Source organism: Tachysurus vachellii, chromosome 5 (genome assembly GCF_030014155.1).
Source record: "Tachysurus vachellii isolate PV-2020 chromosome 5, HZAU_Pvac_v1, whole genome shotgun sequence".
Lineage (NCBI taxonomy): Eukaryota > Metazoa > Chordata > Actinopteri > Siluriformes > Bagridae > Tachysurus > Tachysurus vachellii.
The window spans coordinates 23,531,621-23,550,735 of NC_083464.1; the positions used below are offsets into that span (position 1 = coordinate 23,531,621).

A 19,115-nucleotide genomic window follows, 5' to 3' on the forward strand; every position below is an offset into this window, starting at 1 on the left:
TTCCAGAGATGCCAATCAACCTACCATGCATGTCTTTGGACCGGGGGAGGAAACCAGAGTACCCGGAGGAAACCCCTCAGGCACGGGGAGAACATGCAAACTCCACACACAAGGCGGAGGCGGGAATCGAACCCCCAACCCTGGAGGTGTGAGGCGAACATGCTAACCACTAAGCCACCGTGCCCCCCATCACTTTAATCAATGAATAATAAAAAGAAAATAAATTACCGTCTAATGGTGGACCAGATTTGCCTGTGTTTTTGCAGCTGGCTAGACCATCCTGGTTGGGTTTATTTAAATATCTACTTATTTACCAGTTTGATTTGTTCAATAATAATATTTGCAATTAAATAATCACATTTCTTTACACAAATTGGATGATAGAATTATGATGGACAGATGGACCCAAGATTGTGATAGGGAAAACTTTATCTCTTCTAAATAAATTTGTACTTATCACAGGCAGCAATAACTTTCTGGTTTGGCTCAGCTACAAAATCAGACATCAGAAGACTACAGAGAACAATTTGGACTGCTGAATGGATTATCGGTGTTCCCCTCCCACCCTTCAAGAACTCTAATTATCCAGAGTGAGGAAAAGGCCTCAGAAAATCACTCTGGATCCCTCACATCCAAGTCATCTACTTTTTTCACTTTTACCATCTGGCCGGCGCTACAGAGCCCCAAATACCAGCACAATCAGGCACAAGAACAGTTTCTTCCTCCAGACAATTTACCTCATGAACAATTAAAGGTTCCCCTCATTACTCAATAACAATGTGCAATAATCTTATATTGTTACCACCTCCATCTTACTACATCCCTGCATCTCATTCTATTCTATTTCATTCTATCATCTATAGCACAATTAATACAATACAATTAATTTATTTTTCCTTTTTTTTCTTTTATTTTGTATTTACATATCACTATTTGTTTTTACGTTTTTGTCATTTTTTTTAATTCTCATCTTATTTTTATTGTGTGTTGTTGTCTGTGTTGTTGTATAGCACTCAAACTAATCTCTTGTTTTCCTTGGCAATAAAGCTCTTTCTGATTCTGATTCTGATCCTGATTCTGATAATGCTGTAAAATGTAAACGTAAACGATTCTGATACATAATCAGGGGGTCGGGTTTATTCCAGTGGGCGTTTGTGTGAAACGTCACTTGGATCACTAGCAGCCATTTTGTTTAAGGTTTCGACTTTCTCTCGTTTCGACGTCGTGTTTTAATATGGCCTAAAACCTGTTGTATTTTGTTTACTTGCGTACGTTTATAAATTTATTTTGTGTTATTTCGAGTTAAATCGTTAGAAACACCCCAGTCTTTGTACTTGCGTGTATATTTTTTTTAGAAAAGCTAATAGCTATCTGGCTAACAAGATCAACCGCTTTAGCTAGCTAGCTTGCTAGCACAGTGAATTTGCCCGCAGCAAAATGGCGACGAATGCGACGCCACAGACTCCGACGGCGACTTGGTAAAGAATTTGCTTCTTATTAACTGCGTTTATATGAGAAATACCAGGAAGTCGTGCTATGTTGTGTGTTTTAACTTTTTTTCTTCTGCCGATTACGATAAGATTTCGGAGCTACATGATGTTAAACGTTTGTCAATAGCTTAGCTAAGGTGAAAGCTAGAACTATTTCTCTCTACTAAATACAGTAGAACACCTTAAACGGCTCAGCTTAGCTTAGCTTAGCATAGCATAGAATGTCTGACTAACACCTTTCTGGTTTTGTATATTCTGTTCTTCACCAAACCTGGATACCATAAGGATAAATAAGTGTTAGTTACTGTGCCCCGCAAGTCTAGTGGGTTAGCTAGATGTATTCAAAAAAAGAACAGGATACTTCCGTTAAATTGTGTTTGAGTTTAAATTCGTGGAGAAACATGTTATAAAACCGGTGGGTGTATTTTGTTTCCAATCTCCAGGCCGTATGGGGGCAGTACTACAACAGAGACGCCTGTTCATGAAAACCCTGAGTGGGAGAAAGCGAGACAGGCGCTGGCCTCCATCAGCAAGAGCCAGAACTCCACCAAGACACCTGCAAATAACCACACCAACACACAGGTTAGTCTGCCTATGGTGAAGCATGGCTATAAGCAAAATAATGAAAAATCTTTTAGCACTGCTTAGTTCTGGTGCTGTTCCTGTGCTTTGTGTTTGCACATTTAGCCTAAGTGCTCCTTTCTCTGTCTTACAAGTTGTTTTGGATTATTTTGAAATATCAAAAGAGAGAGAAATGACCAAATACTAGGATTTGATAGCAAATATAATTCAACGATATTTCTTGTAATAGCAGGACGACTATAGCATTCCATGCTCCACCTTGCTTAAATCAAAAAACATTCGCATTTAATCATCTCTGCTCTTTAATTTTGGCCCTGACAAATGCTCTAGGTGGACTTAGAAAGGATGAGTAGGTATACCACCTAAGGGCCTTTTTACACCTTGTCACTTCATGTGTTTTCTCTGATCCGATAGCTATGTGGTTTGTTAAAACTGTTCCATTTACATTAGGCCACATAAATGCGTCTTGGCGAATCAGATATCAATCCGATCTTTCTACTTCCGAACAAAATGCAAATATATTTTACCTCATTTCCGGGGTAATTGAAGTGGAACACGCTTTGGTGTATGCGGTTTTCAGAATGCAATCAAAAAGAAGATAAGAACTTGTTACGACGGTTATGCTACAAAAAACAGCATTTACTTAACAGCAATGCACGACTCGTGAGTCACTTGCGAGTGACGTACTTCCGTTTGGGAGGAGTATAGCGCTGACGTATGAGGCTTGAACAACCGCGTTCATTTACACCTGTCCAGTTTCATCTGAAATGCGTCCCAGACCACCTCCTGAAGTGGTTTGAACGATCGGATTTATATCCGTCTCGAAAACATTTCGGAGGGCATTTACACCTGGTCTTTTTACAATCGGATAGCTATCCGATCACAGAAAATGCATGAAGTGACCAGGTGTAAAAAGCCCCTAAAGAAGAATTTCAATACAATAGTTTGGTAATATCTCCTTGAGAGGAAGAGAATATTAAAGCAAAGCCATAACTTATTGGAATAGATTCTTAACGTACATCAAACATTACAACCTGTGTGGTTTGTTTTACTATTTATTTATTTTTTTTTATTTTTAAGGCTGGACATTATCAAGCAGCTGTGACGGACACTTCAGCGATGCAGCAACAAACACCATACTACCAGTGGTACCCACAGAACCAGCAGCAGTATGCGGGATACACTTACCCATACAACTACTATTACCCAGTGCCTCCAGTAAATATGCACCAAAGCTACATAACTTGCATGGCATTGTTATATGTAACAATTCAGTAATAAGCCTGGACTGATATTTTATTTAAAAGTACACTTAAATAGTGGTTCTATGGTGTACTTGTAATATGTAATGTATTCAACATTTATTCTGATGGATTTGTTATATAATTATTAGTATGGAGGACCATATAACTCAGGTCAGTATGGCGTTCCTGGAGCCTACCAACAATCGACAGTTCCTACTGCACAGGTAATTTTTGGACAGACCAAGAAACATTAAACATGCATGTAAAGCTATATGTTTAAAAGAGCATGCATTTGTATCTGGTGGTCATTGTTGGAAGATAAGTTGTGGTTTCTAATAGTGTCCCTCTGTTTTTTTAAGGACAGTGTAGAGAGTAACTGACAAATTGTGCAGCTTAATCATTCGACTGAACCATGTACTATAACATTGTGTAACAGTTAGTGCCATTTCTGCCTGTTTTCTTGTCAGCGCACTGGCATGGCTGGACTGAAGGATCAGACTTCTGGTTACCAATGTGAAGCACAGCCTCCACCTCCTGATGCCCCCCAGCCTCCTCCACAAAGTCCCACAAGCACAGACCAGCCTCCACCTCCCCCTCCCCCTCCCATACCTCCCCCACCCAATTCTCAGTACCCTCCACCGCCTTCTCCATCCCCTTATAATTCTAATGGAGCGCTGTCTTATAGCTCTACTGACTCCAGTGCTGTGAGGACTTACAGTTATGGGCAGAATAGACAAGGATACCAGGGCTTTCAGGCTCCAAGTTACCAGGCATCCCAGCAGCAGGGGACAGCACCAGGCTTGTATGGTGGAGCAGGTCTAGGGGATTCTAACAAGAAAGCCAATAATGCAAATGTGAACAAAATCGGGCAGCAGATGTGGAACCGCATGAAACGTAAGTGTGCTTGTATTTTGTGCAAAATGATGGACCTGGATGTAAGCTTATAGTTCAAGTAGTATACCACTGATCCACAAGTGTCAAAAACTGAATTTTGTCAAGGAAGGGAGCCAGGTTATAGTAAGCAGAATGCTCGGGAATAGTTTGTTGTGTTCAGCTAGGTCTATAGCTATAGAATAATGGAGGTTGGTAGATGTGGGTTGATTTGTGTGTACAGTGAATTTTAAATTTCATCCACCCACAGAGGCTCCTGGAACCGGAGCTGTGAAGTTTAACATCCAGAAGCGCCCATATGTAATGACCACTCAAAATTTTGGAGTTGGTGAGCAGGCAAATGGATTGTCTATATCATCTACCACAACAGCAGCAACTTCTGTGTCTTCAGTAACAACAGCTTCCACTGCAGGAGCTTCTCAGACTGGGTGAGCCTTGCATGCAGAGCTATGCGACATTTTTTTAATGAACAAGCACAACATTCTCTTTGCTCCGTAGATGTGAGCAGAAGGAGAGGCTTTCGTTGTGACTTTAGTGTGTGTGTGTGTGTATGTAGGCCTCAGGACTGGCCCCAGGCCATGAAGGAATATGTGCAGCGTTGCTTCACAGCTTGTGAGACAGAGGAAGACAAAGACAGGACGGAAAAAGTGCTAAAGGAAATTCTACAGAGCAGACTGCAAGATGGCTCAGCCTTCACCATTGACTGGACTAGAGAGCCCCTGCCAGAGTGAGTTGCATAATTCTTGGTGCATTCTTGTTGATGTTGGTCTTTTATACTTTGGAAACTGGGGAACTAACCTGTCCCTTCTTAGGGTGAAACCTAGGCAGTCTCGTTGGGAGGCAGCACCTCAGCGGTCTCAAGAAAACGCACTCAGCCGAGGGGGAGCAACACGAGGTAAGGGTGGTGGTCGGCTGGGCAATTACAGAAATGTGTTCTCTCAAAGGAGTCCCTCTTCCAGCTCTTCCCACTCTTCTTCACGGTCGCCTTCTCCTCACAGCCGTTACAGAGAGAAGAACAGACATCGCCGCAGGTAATAAATACAACATTTGAAAAAACAATGCCACCATTTTAAAAAAGCCTGTAGATGTGATGGTTGTATTGTATTTCTGATATTGGTTTTTGTTTGTAGTGATTCTGGCTCTCAGTCTGACAGCAGCATGTCGAGTGATCTTCGGCCATTCTCTCGACGGCAGCGGGCTGGGAGAGGTCGTGGGGAAGAGAGGGAAAAGGGGAGAGGAGCAGCAGTAGAAAGAGGCAGGGGGAGAGGAGGAAAAGGGAACCGAGGGCGAAGGTAAAAACTTTGAAAATGATCCCACATAAATTTGACAGACAAAATGTTGTTCAGGTGTTGTACTGTTCCATAAAAAAATTTTTTAATATCAAATCTTTTTGATAAGTTTGTTTAGAGTAGATGTTTGGCATTAGGTTGCTGGTTTCTTCATGAGAATCAGTTATTTAATATCATGGGCTTTGAATAAATCTTCACAGTTTTTATTTCTGAAAAGTCGAGTAGGATGATCCCAACCCCAAGCTCAGATTTTTGGTCTCTCTGTTCAGGTCTTTCCATGTACATGTATGAATTTGCCAAATTGCTGAATTTTAACAATTAACAATTGTGAAAACATCCTGCTTCAAAATAAAATGACTAAATATGAATTATTTTCTCAGGAATGATGATCTGGCCGGTGTTCTTGGTAAAAAGCGTAAGGGTGGAACAGCAGGCCTGGACTTCCACGACCCGAACCGCGAGGCCAAGAAGCAGAGCCGGGCAGCACGATTCCACACCAAGCGCACCGAGCCACTGCTACTGAATATCAATGCCATTGACCTCCCAAATGCCTCACAGGAGGGCCTCAGCTGGGATGAATGTCCCATTGTGGGTACCTGCCAGGACATCACCAAGAACTATCTGCGTTTGACCTGTGCCCCTGATCCTGCCACCGTGCGACCTGTGTCCGTATGTATTTCTCTACAGATACTCCAAGATGAAGTACTAGCTTTGTGACAGGAGCAATATATAGAAATAATTTCAGAATAATGAATATCCCACCCTTGTTGGTTGCCTGTGTAAATCACTGCATATATAGTAAAGCAATTATTAGGCACATATTTAATCATAATTGAGTCCTGGGCCAAATGTTTCCATTAAACGTGTGAATGAACACGTAAATGTACACTTGTTTAGTTTCTGATTGTTCTGATTCTCAGGTGTTGCGCAAGTCTCTGACTGCAGTGAAGGCTCACTGGAAGACCAATCAGGATTACCCATATGCCTGTGAACAGATGAAATCGATTCGACAAGACCTCACTGTGAGTACACCCGTTGGAAAGGTGGTGGTCATTGAGTGCTTTTACAAGCAAATGCATAACTCGATATCTGTGATAACTTTCTTGGGTCGCCATTATAATTTAAGCCTGTCTAAACACAGACCTCGCTGCATAATCTTTTCAATGTAATATTGTCTTTAGTACCGTAGTCAGCTATAGTCTGTGGACTGTGTGTGCTCTCGTACAGATGTCTCAGACATCTGACAGTGTTTTAACAAGATCTGGCAGCTTATTCAGCTTTTATCTTTAAATGATCTTTGGTTAGCCATTACTATAGGTCTATGAGCTAATGAAACTTATGCTCTGTAGATTACCACACGAGGTAGCTATAACCATAACATAGAGCTATATTGGGAAAATATACAGTAAGCTTTGTTAAATTTTGCCAGGTTAAAGAGAATCAAGGAGAATTGATTGTAGTAATTTTTCCCCATTTTTAAGATTTATCTTATCTAGATATTTGAATCTGTCTTTTCAGGTCCAAGGAGTACGAACAGACTTCACAGTAGAGGTCTATGAAACCCATGCACGAATAGCCCTGGAGAAGGTACAGTGTTTTATTTTTAAGTTTGAAGTCCGTTGGTTTGCTGACTTGTTTAGATTTGTTTAAAGCAAAATTGCGATCCCTCACATTTATTTTAGGGTGACCATGAGGAGTTTAACCAGTGCCAGACGCAGCTGAAAGAGCTTTACAAAGAGTGTCCATCGAGCAACATAGGAGAATTCACTGCTTATAGACTGCTGTACTACATCTTCACTAAAAACTCTGGAGGTATTATTGCTCTTTAGTCAGCCATCTAATCATCTCTTTATCTACATTTTAACCTACATTCTGCCTTGCGTCCATACTAAAATAAATTTTTTTTTTGTATTTAAACCAGATTTGACCACAGAGTTGGTATATCTCACCCCCGAGCTCCGTCAGGATGGCTGCGTGTCCCACGCTCTTGCGCTCCGTGCCGCATGGGCGCTTGGAAACTACCATCGCTTCTTCTTACTGTACAAGACAGCACCACGTATGGCAGCTTACCTCATTGACAAATTTGTGGAGCGTGAGAGGAAGTTAGCACTGAGGGCTATTCTCAAAACGTTAGTACAGATAACAAGGACACAAAATGAGTTTTTCCGACTTTTTGAAAAAGAAGAAACAGCTAAAGTAAAATTGATACTAAACTCGTTTCCTGTTGTCTCTCACTGTTTCCTGCAGGTTCAGGCCCTCTGTGCCGGTGGAGTATGTACAGTCCAGTCTGGCCTTCCCTTGTTTAGATACATGTTTGAGTTTTCTGACAGGGCTTGGAGTAACATTCGTTACATCAGATCCTAACAAGATAGATTGCAAAGCCAGCTCAGCTTGTCTCACCATTTAATAATTTGCAAGAGAGGAGTGAGAATATTTCAAAATTGACAGGAAGAATGAGGGACCAAATATCTGCATAACAGCCAGCTTAGCTTAGCTTAGACAGATGACAATGTTCAACATTGATCACACTTATTTAACTTACTCTTATAGAGTGTGACCTACATACAGAGTGGACTGTAAAGACATTCATTTAATTACCTAGTGTGACAAGCTGATCTGCCTATACTTGAAACCTCAGAGTATTAACACTGGGAGAGAAGCTGCCTATATGACACAAATCCACACAGTAATCGGAGATAGACCAAGTGCAGTGAAACATCGGCTCAGTAGACTATCAGGCAGAGAAGTTGAGATAGTTTGAAGAAAGTTTCTGGGTTTCCCATTTCCCAGGCCTTGCAGATCATTTTGAAGCTAATGGTGTTCTGTGTTTTTAATGTTTTTCTTCCCTCAAGCCAACAGCCTCAGAGCTCATATGAAGAGTCCGACAATCCAAGTTGCGAAGACAAAAAGCCGATTATAAAAGTTCCTGTTCATCTCAAGACAAAGATAGCTGCTGCAAGCTCTGTTCAAGATTACAAGATCCCAGATTTGTTCTTTCAATGGACTTAGTTTTGCACTTATGGTCGATTCCAGTCTGGAGAGAAGATGGTTTGTATGCCTCAATGTGTGTCTTCTTCCTGTATCAATTGTGGGAGCAGCAGAAGCACATGAGAGAATTATTCCAAGCCTTTCATCCTAGTAATTCCAGGTATGGACTTTTAAAAATGGATGCAATATATCAAGCTACGATTCTGCACAGAGGGTTTTCCTTCAGCCTCCTACGTTGTTTCTGGTGCACATGTATCTGTCTATCGAGTTCCCTGATCTTCAGCATCTAGAGAATGTAGCTCACTGAAATGGCTGCAGCAAGACCAAGACTCTAAGGCAAAGTTAAAGGAGATGCAGATCTGCAGGAAATTCTACAGAATATAGGACCACAGTTGTACTCCATAAGTTTACAGCCTGAGTATATGTGGAGCTACATGCCCAAATCAACAGCAATTTCAAGATCAAGACGACCTACCAGAGAGATAATCCAGAGGGCAGTTACAGTGAAGAAGACCGTGGCAGCAAAGTAACCTGTAAGGCAGCAGATGTGTGACAAGTGCAGCTGTATTCACCTCTGCAGGATGACCTCATTTTTGGAGCTCTTCTTCTCTTGTCCCTGTAGGAGCTGAAAGAATAATGGGTTTGTATCTGTTCCGATTCTTTGCGCATATTTATGCGTGGTAAGAAGAAGAGACTTGGCTGGTTATAGAATGAGAAGTATTAGTCCAGCAGCAGATACTGTAATGATTTTCAGATGCCATATATATATAAATAAAATGGGGGGAAAATGTTTAAAGGGTTTTTTAAAATAATTTACTATTTAATGCAGGCTTGTGAGGCAATTTGATAGTAAGCCAAAGCAAAGGATTTAAAGGAAATTTTGCTGCGGGATTACTTTGTAAGCAATCACCTGTTTTAGTCCTTTTGGATTTGAAAAAAGTTGAGTTTAAAGAATCTGGCCTATGTATGGTTCTCTTTTTATAGTCCAAAACTCTTGGCTTAGATTGTAGTGTTGGAGCCTAAAGAAGACCTGAAATACTGGTATTTAGTGCTGTTACAGAGCAGAGATGTTTATCATTAGTGTATCTTTTGAGGTGAAGCTCTAATGTGTATATAGTGTACAGAAACTTTATATAGCTTTTTTTTTTTTTTGGCCCCTGGGATAAATAGAAGAGATTTCCTGTTAACACTGGTAAGTGTTCTTGTAATTTAGACCTGTAAATTTAAATGGATTTTTTTTTTTTTTTTTTTTTTTTTTTTTTTTTTTAAACCAAAGTTTCATTAAATCCAATTTTGAGTAATGGAAATATGTAAGATACAGTGTATATGAAGTTGAGATGAATAGAACCATCATTTTTTTTGCGTCTGTTTGAGAGAAAAGAATAAACAGTAGTATAGATAGTCAAGTATTGCAAATGCTTCTGGTAATTATTTATATTACTTTTTTGGTATTGTAATAATTCAGCTTTTTATTTGCACCAGGTCTTTGTTTTTTTTCTCTTTTGGGTGATTAGGTGTTTGTAACAGGTTTTGCTTACTTTCTTCATTTATACCCCCCCTATATTTCTTTGTAAATGTTTTTCATCCATGTTCTTTTATTTTAACTTCCCTATTTTCTTGCTTCAACTTGTTGCTTACTTACTGTTTTTCCTTTTTTTCCTCCATGCTGGTTTTTTGGACGCTCACAAGAAGAGAGCGATTTAGTTTCAGTACGGTTTCCCCACAGCAGTTAACACCACTGTTACCCCTCTCTGTGCAACAATGATTAGTCAAACAATCTTAAATAAAAAAAAAAAACAGAAAACAAATTTGTTAATACAGGGAGCAGACAGGTTGTATTAACTGATGTTTATTGTTTTTTTGTTTTTGCACTTGTCTGTGAAACATTTAATTGCTTAGAATATGTAAGGATAAGTGGTAACTTGCTTTGTTGCTTTTCCTTTCGTCAGTTCTGTAGAATCTCTCATTTTCATCGTATTTTTGTCTTTAATTTGATGGTAACATAAATTGTCCTGTTAACGTATTGCAATATTGACCAGATGAATTGTCCTGTGCTGCACTGATCCTCTTCTATCCTCCCTTTCTCCTCTTCTCTCATGTTCTCCTTTTCTCATTACCAGATTTCTCTTTTGTCTTGCAGTCATGCATAATGGAAGCTAAAGGAGGGATGACAAATGAGAGAGAAACGTGTATCCAGAGTTGAACTGGATGCTGGAAAGTGACCACACTGAACACACAAATGTATTCACTTGGCTCAACCTTAAAGTCTGTTTGCAATGTGTATGCATTTTTTTCTTTATATATAAAAAAAATATATATATATATCTTTGCACAGTTTTAAGCGGTTGATCACACTGCAAAATTTTTCCCCACCACTGTCAGGGTTGCTATACAGTAAATTGGTATTTCCAGATGTTTTGTTGCCCTTTTTACATTTTTTTTAATATATATTCTGTTTTAAGTTTGTTAGCAGTTTTGGTTCTGGTTATTTAGTGTCAGTCTGGGGAACCGGCCACATCGGAGTGTAGCATTTGCAGATATCCTCCTTCACCAGGTTGTTTTCAAGTGAATGTAAAAATTAATTTGGCTTAAATGCTTTATATAAGAATTAATAATTTAAAAAAAGTTTAACCATAGATTTAACAGTCCTTGTTTGTTTTGTGGTAAGATAATACTGTATTTTCCTTGCCTCTTCTAATGGTCCCATCCCTCTGTGTAAATGCATTGTGCGCTCTTTCCCTCTGGTCCTCTTCTGATTTGACTGCTTCCCATCTCTTTAATTCCATAGTAATTGTTTTTGATTTATTTTGATGCCTTTCCTCTTTGTGATGTTCACTTCTCTCATAGGTTGTGTTCTTTAACTCGGTCTCGTCTCTTTCTTCTCCTTTATTCTTTTCTCTCCCCCCTCATGTGCTTTATAACGATTATGTAAGGGTCACGTATGTATGTGTTCGGCAGTAAGTATTTCCCGCATTTTCTGATCGCTTCTCTGCCTTTTCTTACAGCTCAAACGTTTAACATCTGAACGTCAGCTTTGAGCTAAAGGACAATTAGAACACTTGTGAATACTTTATCTGTATATATTGTACTGCTCTTGAAATAATAAATCATAAAGAAATTAGTTTTTTGTGGTTATTGTATAAAACATAATTTGAGATCAACAATAGTTGCATTAAACTGATGTAAAATAGCTACATTTACAGTTTACAGTATGGCCGCTATGCACTTTGACCTCTTCCACTTTAAACGTTCACCCTCTAAAATGAAGTGAAATGCCTTCCTAGAGGAGTGATGGGTGTTAGTGCTGCAAGGGAGACTAACTCTATATTGATAACTGTGGCTTTTGGAATGGGAGGTGTTCAGTATTTGTGATATGCTTTGGACCATACAGTGTGGATACAAACTCAACCCACTAATCATGGGCATGTGGTAGCCTTAACATAGTGGTTAAGGTGTTGGGCTACCAATCGGAAGGTTGTGAGTTTGATCCCAGGTCCACTAAGCTGCCACTCTTGCCACAGCAAGGCCCTTAACCCTCAATTGTATAAAATAAAATGAGATACTGTAAGTCACTCTGGATAAGAGCATCTGCCAAATGCTAGAAATGTAAATGAAATGCAATCAGAGTCCAAAGATGTCCCTTATTCACCCGCATTTATGAGGTCCAGATTACACTACACTTAAATTTTTATTCTGTTAAAATCCTGGCAATGAGAAGACACCAGCCCACCCCACACCCTGTCATTCTAATTAAGAGAAAAGTTTATATTTGTATACAATTTCATAATTATTAACACATTAGTCTGAAAGAATATGAAAAAATTACTCCTTAGTATCATAATTTGATCCCTACATTCTAATTGCCATTCTTGCTATTCAAATAATAGCTCCAAACTTGCTGCTTAACACATTTCTATAATGATGGTTAACACCAGCAGGCCTCTATTTATGAAATATAGTGAATGAGCTGTTACTGCCCTCTAGTGTACAAACAGCAAAGCTTCCACTAATTAAATAGGAAGTCACTTAGGGTTTGCCCAGAGTTTAGCCTTGATTAAATGCGGTTAGTACCTGTGATTAATCTTTAACACAATGATCATTTTCTCACTATTCATGGAGTGTTATAGGAATAAAATAGACTACAGAAGTCCCTCTGGGAGTGATGGAAAGCTGTAGGGATGTGTAAGGATTCACCTTACAGAATGGTTTGCACAACAGCTATGACGTTTATCCCTTCAGCAATCCATCTGTTTTGCTCTCACTGCAGTTTCAATCCACCCTCTTTTCCCGTTATTTTGCCCATAAAACAGAATTCATGAATATATGATTACAGAACTCACCCTACCAAAAGTGGCACAACAATCCCAGCACTGATGAAGGCCAATGTAAAATTGACTTCCAAGCCCTTTTAGTAGATTATACAAAAGGAGTCTCAGAGCATTAAGAGCTGGATTTTGATTGTATAGATTGGGCTTCAGAGTGGGAGGCTTAGAATTTGCCATTTGGATTTAAATTTTGGCGATTTTGGCATTTCAAGACATTTTAACATGACTCTATAGTTGGGACACTTAAGTCTACCTACTTGTACCATTTTAGAGATCAGAATGTACACAGAATAAAACCAATAACAATGGGGTTTGTTCTATCCACAACCATTTATTACAAGTTTCTTACTTGCATTAACCTTATAGTGCCTGGTTATGACGAATCATGAACAGCTTCTTGACCCAGTGGCCAGAGAGCAGTTGATGTGTTATTAACTTAACAAGTCACAGAACATACAGTAAGGGGGAATTCTATGGACTTAAGAGACACAAACAAAGTGACAGTGTATGCACAAAAAGAGCTGGTAAACATTTTGGCATTTAAAGGCATGGCCTAAAAGCCCAGTGCTGATTCCTCTAATCCATGTAGGTGGTAGTATTAATGTGGAGAGTTGACATGGTCTCCTTCAGTGTAATACTGCCTTCACATAAAAGTGCCAATCGCATCACGACTAAATCATCTCTTTCATGGACAATACGTAATGCACAAAATGAAATGTAAATTGGTGCAGGAACAGCAGCACAAATACTTGGAGAGAAGGGAAATAAAGATTTAGTTTGAATGGGACAGAAGTGCTTTAGCTAGGACTAGAATGGAGGTGAGATGGGCGTAGGTCAGCGGCAGTTGTTCCTCAGCTCCTTCGTTTGAAGTTTCTTTTACGCTTTGGCGTTGATTATGTCGACAAACTCGGGTTTCAGTGAAGCTCCGCCCACCAAGAAGCCGTCCACATCTTTTTGGGCTGCCAGCTCCTTGCAGGTTGCCCCAGTAACTGAACCTGAAGTGTATGAAAAGGGCTTCAATGGTCTTCACCTGAACCAATCATTGATCAATTAAATGTATATGGAACATAAATAGTGGCCCCTTACCTCCATAAATGATCCTAACAGAGTTAGCAACAGCCTCAGAAATGTTGGCACTCATCCACTGCCTGAGTTTATCATGCACTTCCTGAGCCTACACAAAGCAAGTGAAAACAAAATCACAGAACTACAGGAAGCAGATTTGTAGAAGTCTTTCCTTATGACTCATTATGACTGTACCTGTTGTGGCGATGCAGTTTTACCAGTGCCAATGGCCCAGACAGGCTCATAAGCCATCACCACCTTACTCCAGTCCTTCACATTGTCTACAACACAAGAGGAAGCTCTCATCACAGATAATTGGCATGAATTTGACAGATCACTCATCACTTAGAACAAAGCAATAGTTAATTCTAATCTGTTGATCCCTTTTAAACTTAACAGCTAGCAATCAATCATTTACCTGCGATGGCTTTGGTCTGTGCAAAGACAACCTTCTCGGTGATGCCAGCCTCTCGCTCATCCAACTTCTCCCCAATACAAGCGATCACACCTAGGCCACTCTCAAGAGAATGAGCTACTTTCTGGCCAATCAGCTACAAGGATTAGTGCAAAAACATATGCGTTTTACACCGTGCTCACTGCACAAAGTATGCAATCAATTCTAGATTTCATAGCATACTTTGTGCAATCACTGATGAGTAAGGAGTAATTTCTGGTGAAGTACCTCATCACTCTCTCCAAACACGTGACGGCGCTCAGAGTGTCCCAGAATCACCCACTCCACACCACAGTCCTTAATCATCGCAGGGCTTAGGGAAGAAAGAGGCAGTGAGCGAGACGACAAAAAAAAAAAAATTTTTTTCTGAATCAGTCATGTGTGGTCCTGTACCTGATCTCTCCAGTGAAGGCACCCTTTGCAACCTTATAGCAGTTCTGTGCAGCCACACCAATTTTAGGATCAAGTTTGGACCTGGCAAAGTCAAGGTAAATGGTAGGAGCTCCACAGACCACATCTGCAAAAAACAAATTTATAAATAACTAAAAAAAAAAGAAAAGCTAGCAGGTTTTACCTTATTTACACGTCTTTGAATGTATTTGTTAGATTCTAAAGGGTTGCTGTAGATATTCGTATCAGTCAGGTGCAAGGAATAAGAAACAACCATTTGGCTTGTAATCACAAGCCAAAAAGACTGAACTGAAATAGACTTGGTTGTGTTTATATCATAAAGCTACACAAAAAGGTCAGTGACCACATAAGGAAAGAACCAAAAGCCCACAGGTAACTCAAATGTACCAAAAAAAGATAGATAGATAGGAGAGAGAGATTCTGCAAACATTACCCTCAAAATATCGTGCTTTATGCCATCAGCCTGATAACACTATGCCTACAGTGAAGCATGGTGGTAGTAGCATGTACAGCATTATCCTAATATGCTATGTTAAAGCTAAAAGTTAGGTTTGGTTATTCATTAAAAATTTATAGTGCACTTCTACGACTGGCAAAGAACCATAAACTCAAATTCAACCCCCCTTGTGCAAATAACAGCATAACCCTTACTATTCCTTGTGCCCACTGTCCTCATTACATTGCCGTTTGGAGACAGGGATCAGCACATGGTATTCGCAAGACTATCTTGGGTAAAGCCAAATCTAAATTAAACCCAGCAGCGACTGATTTAAAGGTCACACATCCTAGTCTTCACTGTCAAAAGGTCAGAAGTCATCAGCAAAAAGGTTGCTTAGCATTTGACAAGAATCACAGGTCAAATAGCAAGTGGAAGATAAAAGGTCAGGCAGGTCAGGATTAAAATCTCTCTTCTCTGCTTTATTTAAAAAAAAAAAAAAAAAAAAGTAATATAAATATAAAGAGAGCCTGATAGAGAAATGTTAAGACATGTTGAACTTTGCTTTTGCTGGTTGAAGTCCACAGCTCTGTGTGTGTGTGTGTGTGTGTGTGTGTGTGTGTGTGTGTGTGTCAGTGAACAGCAAACAGACGTTTTGACATTTCTATTAAAAAAGAAAAAAAAAAAAAGGAAAAAAGAAAAAGAAACTTGTTCACCTACATTATAAATGATTTGCGAAGACAAGATCTCTTAATATGGACAGATACATATTTACTGCTTAAACTGAACTTTACCAGAGTTTTACAGATAAACTTATTGTCTTTATAGTTGGGAACGACAAACGCATACGTGTGCGTATTCTGTAGACATTCGGATGCTGGGAAAACAATTTCTTGTTAGTTTCCTGGGTCTGACACAGGCTACGTGCAGACACACACACACACACACACACACACACACACACACACACACACGCCTCAATATACACACCCACCAGGAGCCTCAGCTCAGGCCTGTCTACAGCATCACTGTGTAAAACCACGACTGTGGACACGATTTGCACTAAAACGGATGATTAACGTTCCAAACACAATCCTTTTCCCCCTAAAACAGACGCCAAACTCACTCTCTCACACACACACACACGACCTTGGGTCGCATGCTAACTCTAACTAGCCGGATAGCTGCTCCGTTAGCATGTAGCCGTCCAGTCAGCTTTAGCCATATTATGCTAATCGAACAGAAGACTGATGCTTGAACATTTTTTGTATTCATGAAAACTTGAGGGATTTAAAAGGCCATTTGAATGTAACGGAATATTAGCATTAGCTGAACGCGGCTACAATACAGTTCGTGAGAGTTTGGAAGAGTTTCTAAAGGGATTTGACACAAAGGCGTAGAGAAGTGTTAATAAACATTAACTAGCTTTCTAGCTCATAAGAGAATGACGGTTGGTTCAGGAGACGGTCACTGGAACAGGTTTATTTCCTCACCGGTGTCGGCGTTGAGCTTTGCGCTGTTCAGGGTGTTGATGAGCTCTCCAAGGCTTTTCTTATCACCGTTCATCTTCCAATTACCACCAACGAAAAACTTCCTGCCAGTCATGATTGTAATAAGGTGAACCACCGCGATGATCTGCTCGGGTTTTAGTAAAGGTAAGGTGACCTCAAGAGGAGAGATAGACAGCGGTGTGAAGTCAGTGCAGTGGGTTTATATAGAGGAGCCACACAGCGCCGCCTACAGACAACTCACTGGCCTTCAACAGGGCTGAAGTCATTGTGTGTTACAATTCATACACACCACAGGTTCAATGTGCACTTCCCCTTGACGTGATGCACATTTTTACAGCACTTTTATAACAATTCACATGGTCTCAGAGCAGCGTTACATCAGTATAGAAGAATAAAAATGTTAAAGTTTAAAATGAAGTCACTATATGACTCTAACGTCTATGGGTAATGAGCAAGCCGGAGTGACGTTGGCAAAGAAAAACTAGCCTGTGATGATATGAGGAAGAAACCTTGTGAGGAACCAGGTTCAAAAGGGAACCCATCCTCATTTGGTTGACACTGGACTGTAAATATTGTAAATGTAAATAATTTCCTCTCTACAACAGTTTGTAGTTGAGTGGAATTAAGCAACCAAGAGCTCCTGAGGAACTGATGGGTTTGCGCAATTTCCAAGTTCACCACAGACCCAACAATACTTCCTTCCTGCCAAAGTCTTCAAATGTTCACTGATGAAGACCCGATCATAAGAGTAGTTCAAAGAAGGTGTGACAGTCTCCAGGCAACCCCATCCACAGCACTCCCATGAGTCACTGGCTGTCCATGCAGATCAATCCCCAGCAGAGTGCACACTGGGCGATGAGACTCCAACCAGGGGTAGGGTTTCAGGATTGATGTCGCCAGTCGCTGTTCTATGAAGCCTCCAATGGGCTTTTCTACTGCTGGTTGCCAAACTCATAATGTTTATCAATGGGTTCTGTAGCATTCTAGTTAACAAATCATTATTCTTTTGACTTTCCTCAACTGTCTATCTACAATTCAATTCAAACATTTCAAAATACCTTTGCAACACACTGAAGAAAACTGACAAAACTACTATGGAATGAAGGACCCCAAATAAAACAAATAAATCAATATTTTTTTTTCTAAATTTCTGTAAATCTTTTATTATTATTATTATTATTATTATTAGTAGTAGTAGTAGTAGTAGTAGTAGTAGTAGTAGAAGTAGTAGTAAAAAGTAATTTATTGGATTTTCTACGCCTGTGAATGCCACCAACACCAGGTTTATTTTCATAGTGACTGCATGAGTGACTGCATTATGAACTGCATTCATAGTGACTGCATCATTCTCTCACTCTCACACTCACTCATTTTCTACCGCTTATCTGAACTACCTCGGGTCACGGGGAGCCTGTGCCTATCTCAGGCGTCATCGGGCATCAAGGCAGGATACCCCCTGGACGCAGTGCCAACCCAGTGCAGGGCACACACACACACTCTCATTCACTCCCACACTACGGTCAAGTTTTCCAGAGATGTCAATCAACCTACCATGCATGTCTTTGGACCAGGGGAGGAAACCGGAGTACCCGGAGGAAACCCCCGAGGCACGGGGAGAACATGCAAACTCCACACACACAAGGTGGAGGCGGGAATCGAACCCCAACCCTGGAGGTGTGAGGCAAACGTGCTAACCACTAAGCCACCGTGCCCCCCGTGACTGCATCATTCCAGATGGAAATAGATGGCAAAGGCCATTGGAACCATGAAGACACCAGCATGGATATATTTTAGCACAAAAATTGATTGAGGTCACTTGGAGCTGAGCCGCTCATATCTTAAAATCCTAGTCAGGTTATAGAAATATTGGATATTATATATACAGGATATTAATTTGAATGTGATCTAATTATTGGCATGTTGTGGTTGTAAACATAAACATATGGCTTGACATGTTAGTAGCAAGTGTATAACACTGTAGGATACTGTAGTATACTGTAGGATGAGTTATGTGACATTGCAGAGTGCCATGGAATTGGCCACACTTTTCACACACTGCACTTTATATATCACACACTGTTCAAATGTCGCACATGACACCACCGAGTTTGGAAAAAGTTTTCTGATTATGACTTTGTTGATTAGCAGATTTGATCATCAGGATTCATTTTACGGAATTATTCACAATCTCTAGTTTAATGTTAAGTTTGTTTTGTTTAATATCAATTTAATATTAATTACATATTTAATAGATAGACAAGCAGCCTATTATCTTAGGCAGCACTATTTGATGATTTAACACAGAGGCAGAAGATCCAGTATAATTAGTGATAAATTCAGACCTGTTTCTGAAAAGAAATGTCTTTTTTTTTTTTTTTTTATCAGCAAACCTTGTATAAACCTGTTCATTTCATTTTGCTCATCTGAAA

The 19,115-nt window shown here is 39.9% G+C and overlaps 2 protein-coding genes across 4 annotated transcripts; one reads left to right on the forward strand and one right to left on the reverse strand.

The window, feature by feature from the left end:
* The first annotated feature begins 1,171 nt into the window (after positions 1-1,171).
* leng8 (leukocyte receptor cluster (LRC) member 8) lies at positions 1,172-11,605 on the forward strand. 3 transcript variants are annotated; one of them, XM_060870621.1, is made up of 16 exons: positions 1,172-1,478; positions 1,934-2,072; positions 3,153-3,290; positions 3,466-3,540; positions 3,784-4,210; positions 4,458-4,635; positions 4,764-4,934; positions 5,032-5,238; positions 5,338-5,499; positions 5,877-6,165; positions 6,417-6,518; positions 7,015-7,083; positions 7,179-7,308; positions 7,418-7,625; positions 7,744-9,676; positions 10,625-11,605. In XM_060870621.1, the coding sequence occupies exons 1-15, from the start codon at positions 1,438-1,440 to the stop codon at positions 7,901-7,903; spliced, it is 2,496 nt and encodes an 831-aa protein (XP_060726604.1). In that variant the 5' UTR covers positions 1,172-1,437; the 3' UTR covers positions 7,904-9,676; positions 10,625-11,605. The 3 variants fall into 3 exon arrangements, with proteins under 3 accessions (XP_060726604.1, XP_060726601.1, XP_060726603.1); XM_060870618.1 differs by having other exon boundaries at positions 1,174-1,478; positions 5,020-5,238; XM_060870620.1 differs by having other exon boundaries at positions 1,174-1,478; positions 5,020-5,238; positions 7,744-9,124.
* Positions 11,606-13,120: 1,515 nt separating this feature from the next.
* tpi1b (triosephosphate isomerase 1b) lies at positions 13,121-16,876 on the reverse strand. Its single transcript, XM_060870622.1, has 7 exons — positions 16,669-16,876; positions 14,722-14,845; positions 14,557-14,641; positions 14,293-14,425; positions 14,070-14,155; positions 13,896-13,983; positions 13,121-13,804 (listed from the first exon to the last, which is right to left on the reverse strand). Exons 1-7 carry the CDS (start codon positions 16,778-16,780, stop codon positions 13,686-13,688), a joined length of 747 nt encoding a protein of 248 aa, XP_060726605.1. The 5' UTR covers positions 16,781-16,876; the 3' UTR covers positions 13,121-13,685.
* Positions 16,877-19,115: the final 2,239 nt, after the last annotated feature.

Excerpts from the sequence above, each read along its gene's own strand:
- tpi1b (XM_060870622.1), bottom strand. The coding sequence starts at position 16,780 with ATGACTGGCAGGAAGTTTTTCGTTGGTGGTAATTGGAAGATGAACGGT. Across the intron at positions 14,642-14,721 it reads GCCTTCACTGGAGAGATCAG|CCCTGCGATGATTAAGGACT; the intron begins GTACAGGACCAC and ends TTCTTCCCTAAG. Across the intron at positions 13,805-13,895 it reads TGTTAGGATCATTTATGGAG|GTTCAGTTACTGGGGCAACC; the intron begins GTAAGGGGCCAC and ends CATACACTTCAG.
- leng8 (XM_060870618.1), top strand. The coding sequence starts at position 1,438 with ATGGCGACGAATGCGACGCCACAGACTCCGACGGCGACTTG. Across the intron at positions 1,479-1,933 it reads CAGACTCCGACGGCGACTTG|GCCGTATGGGGGCAGTACTA; the intron begins GTAAAGAATTTG and ends TCCAATCTCCAG. Across the intron at positions 4,211-4,457 it reads GATGTGGAACCGCATGAAAC|AGGCTCCTGGAACCGGAGCT; the intron begins GTAAGTGTGCTT and ends ATCCACCCACAG.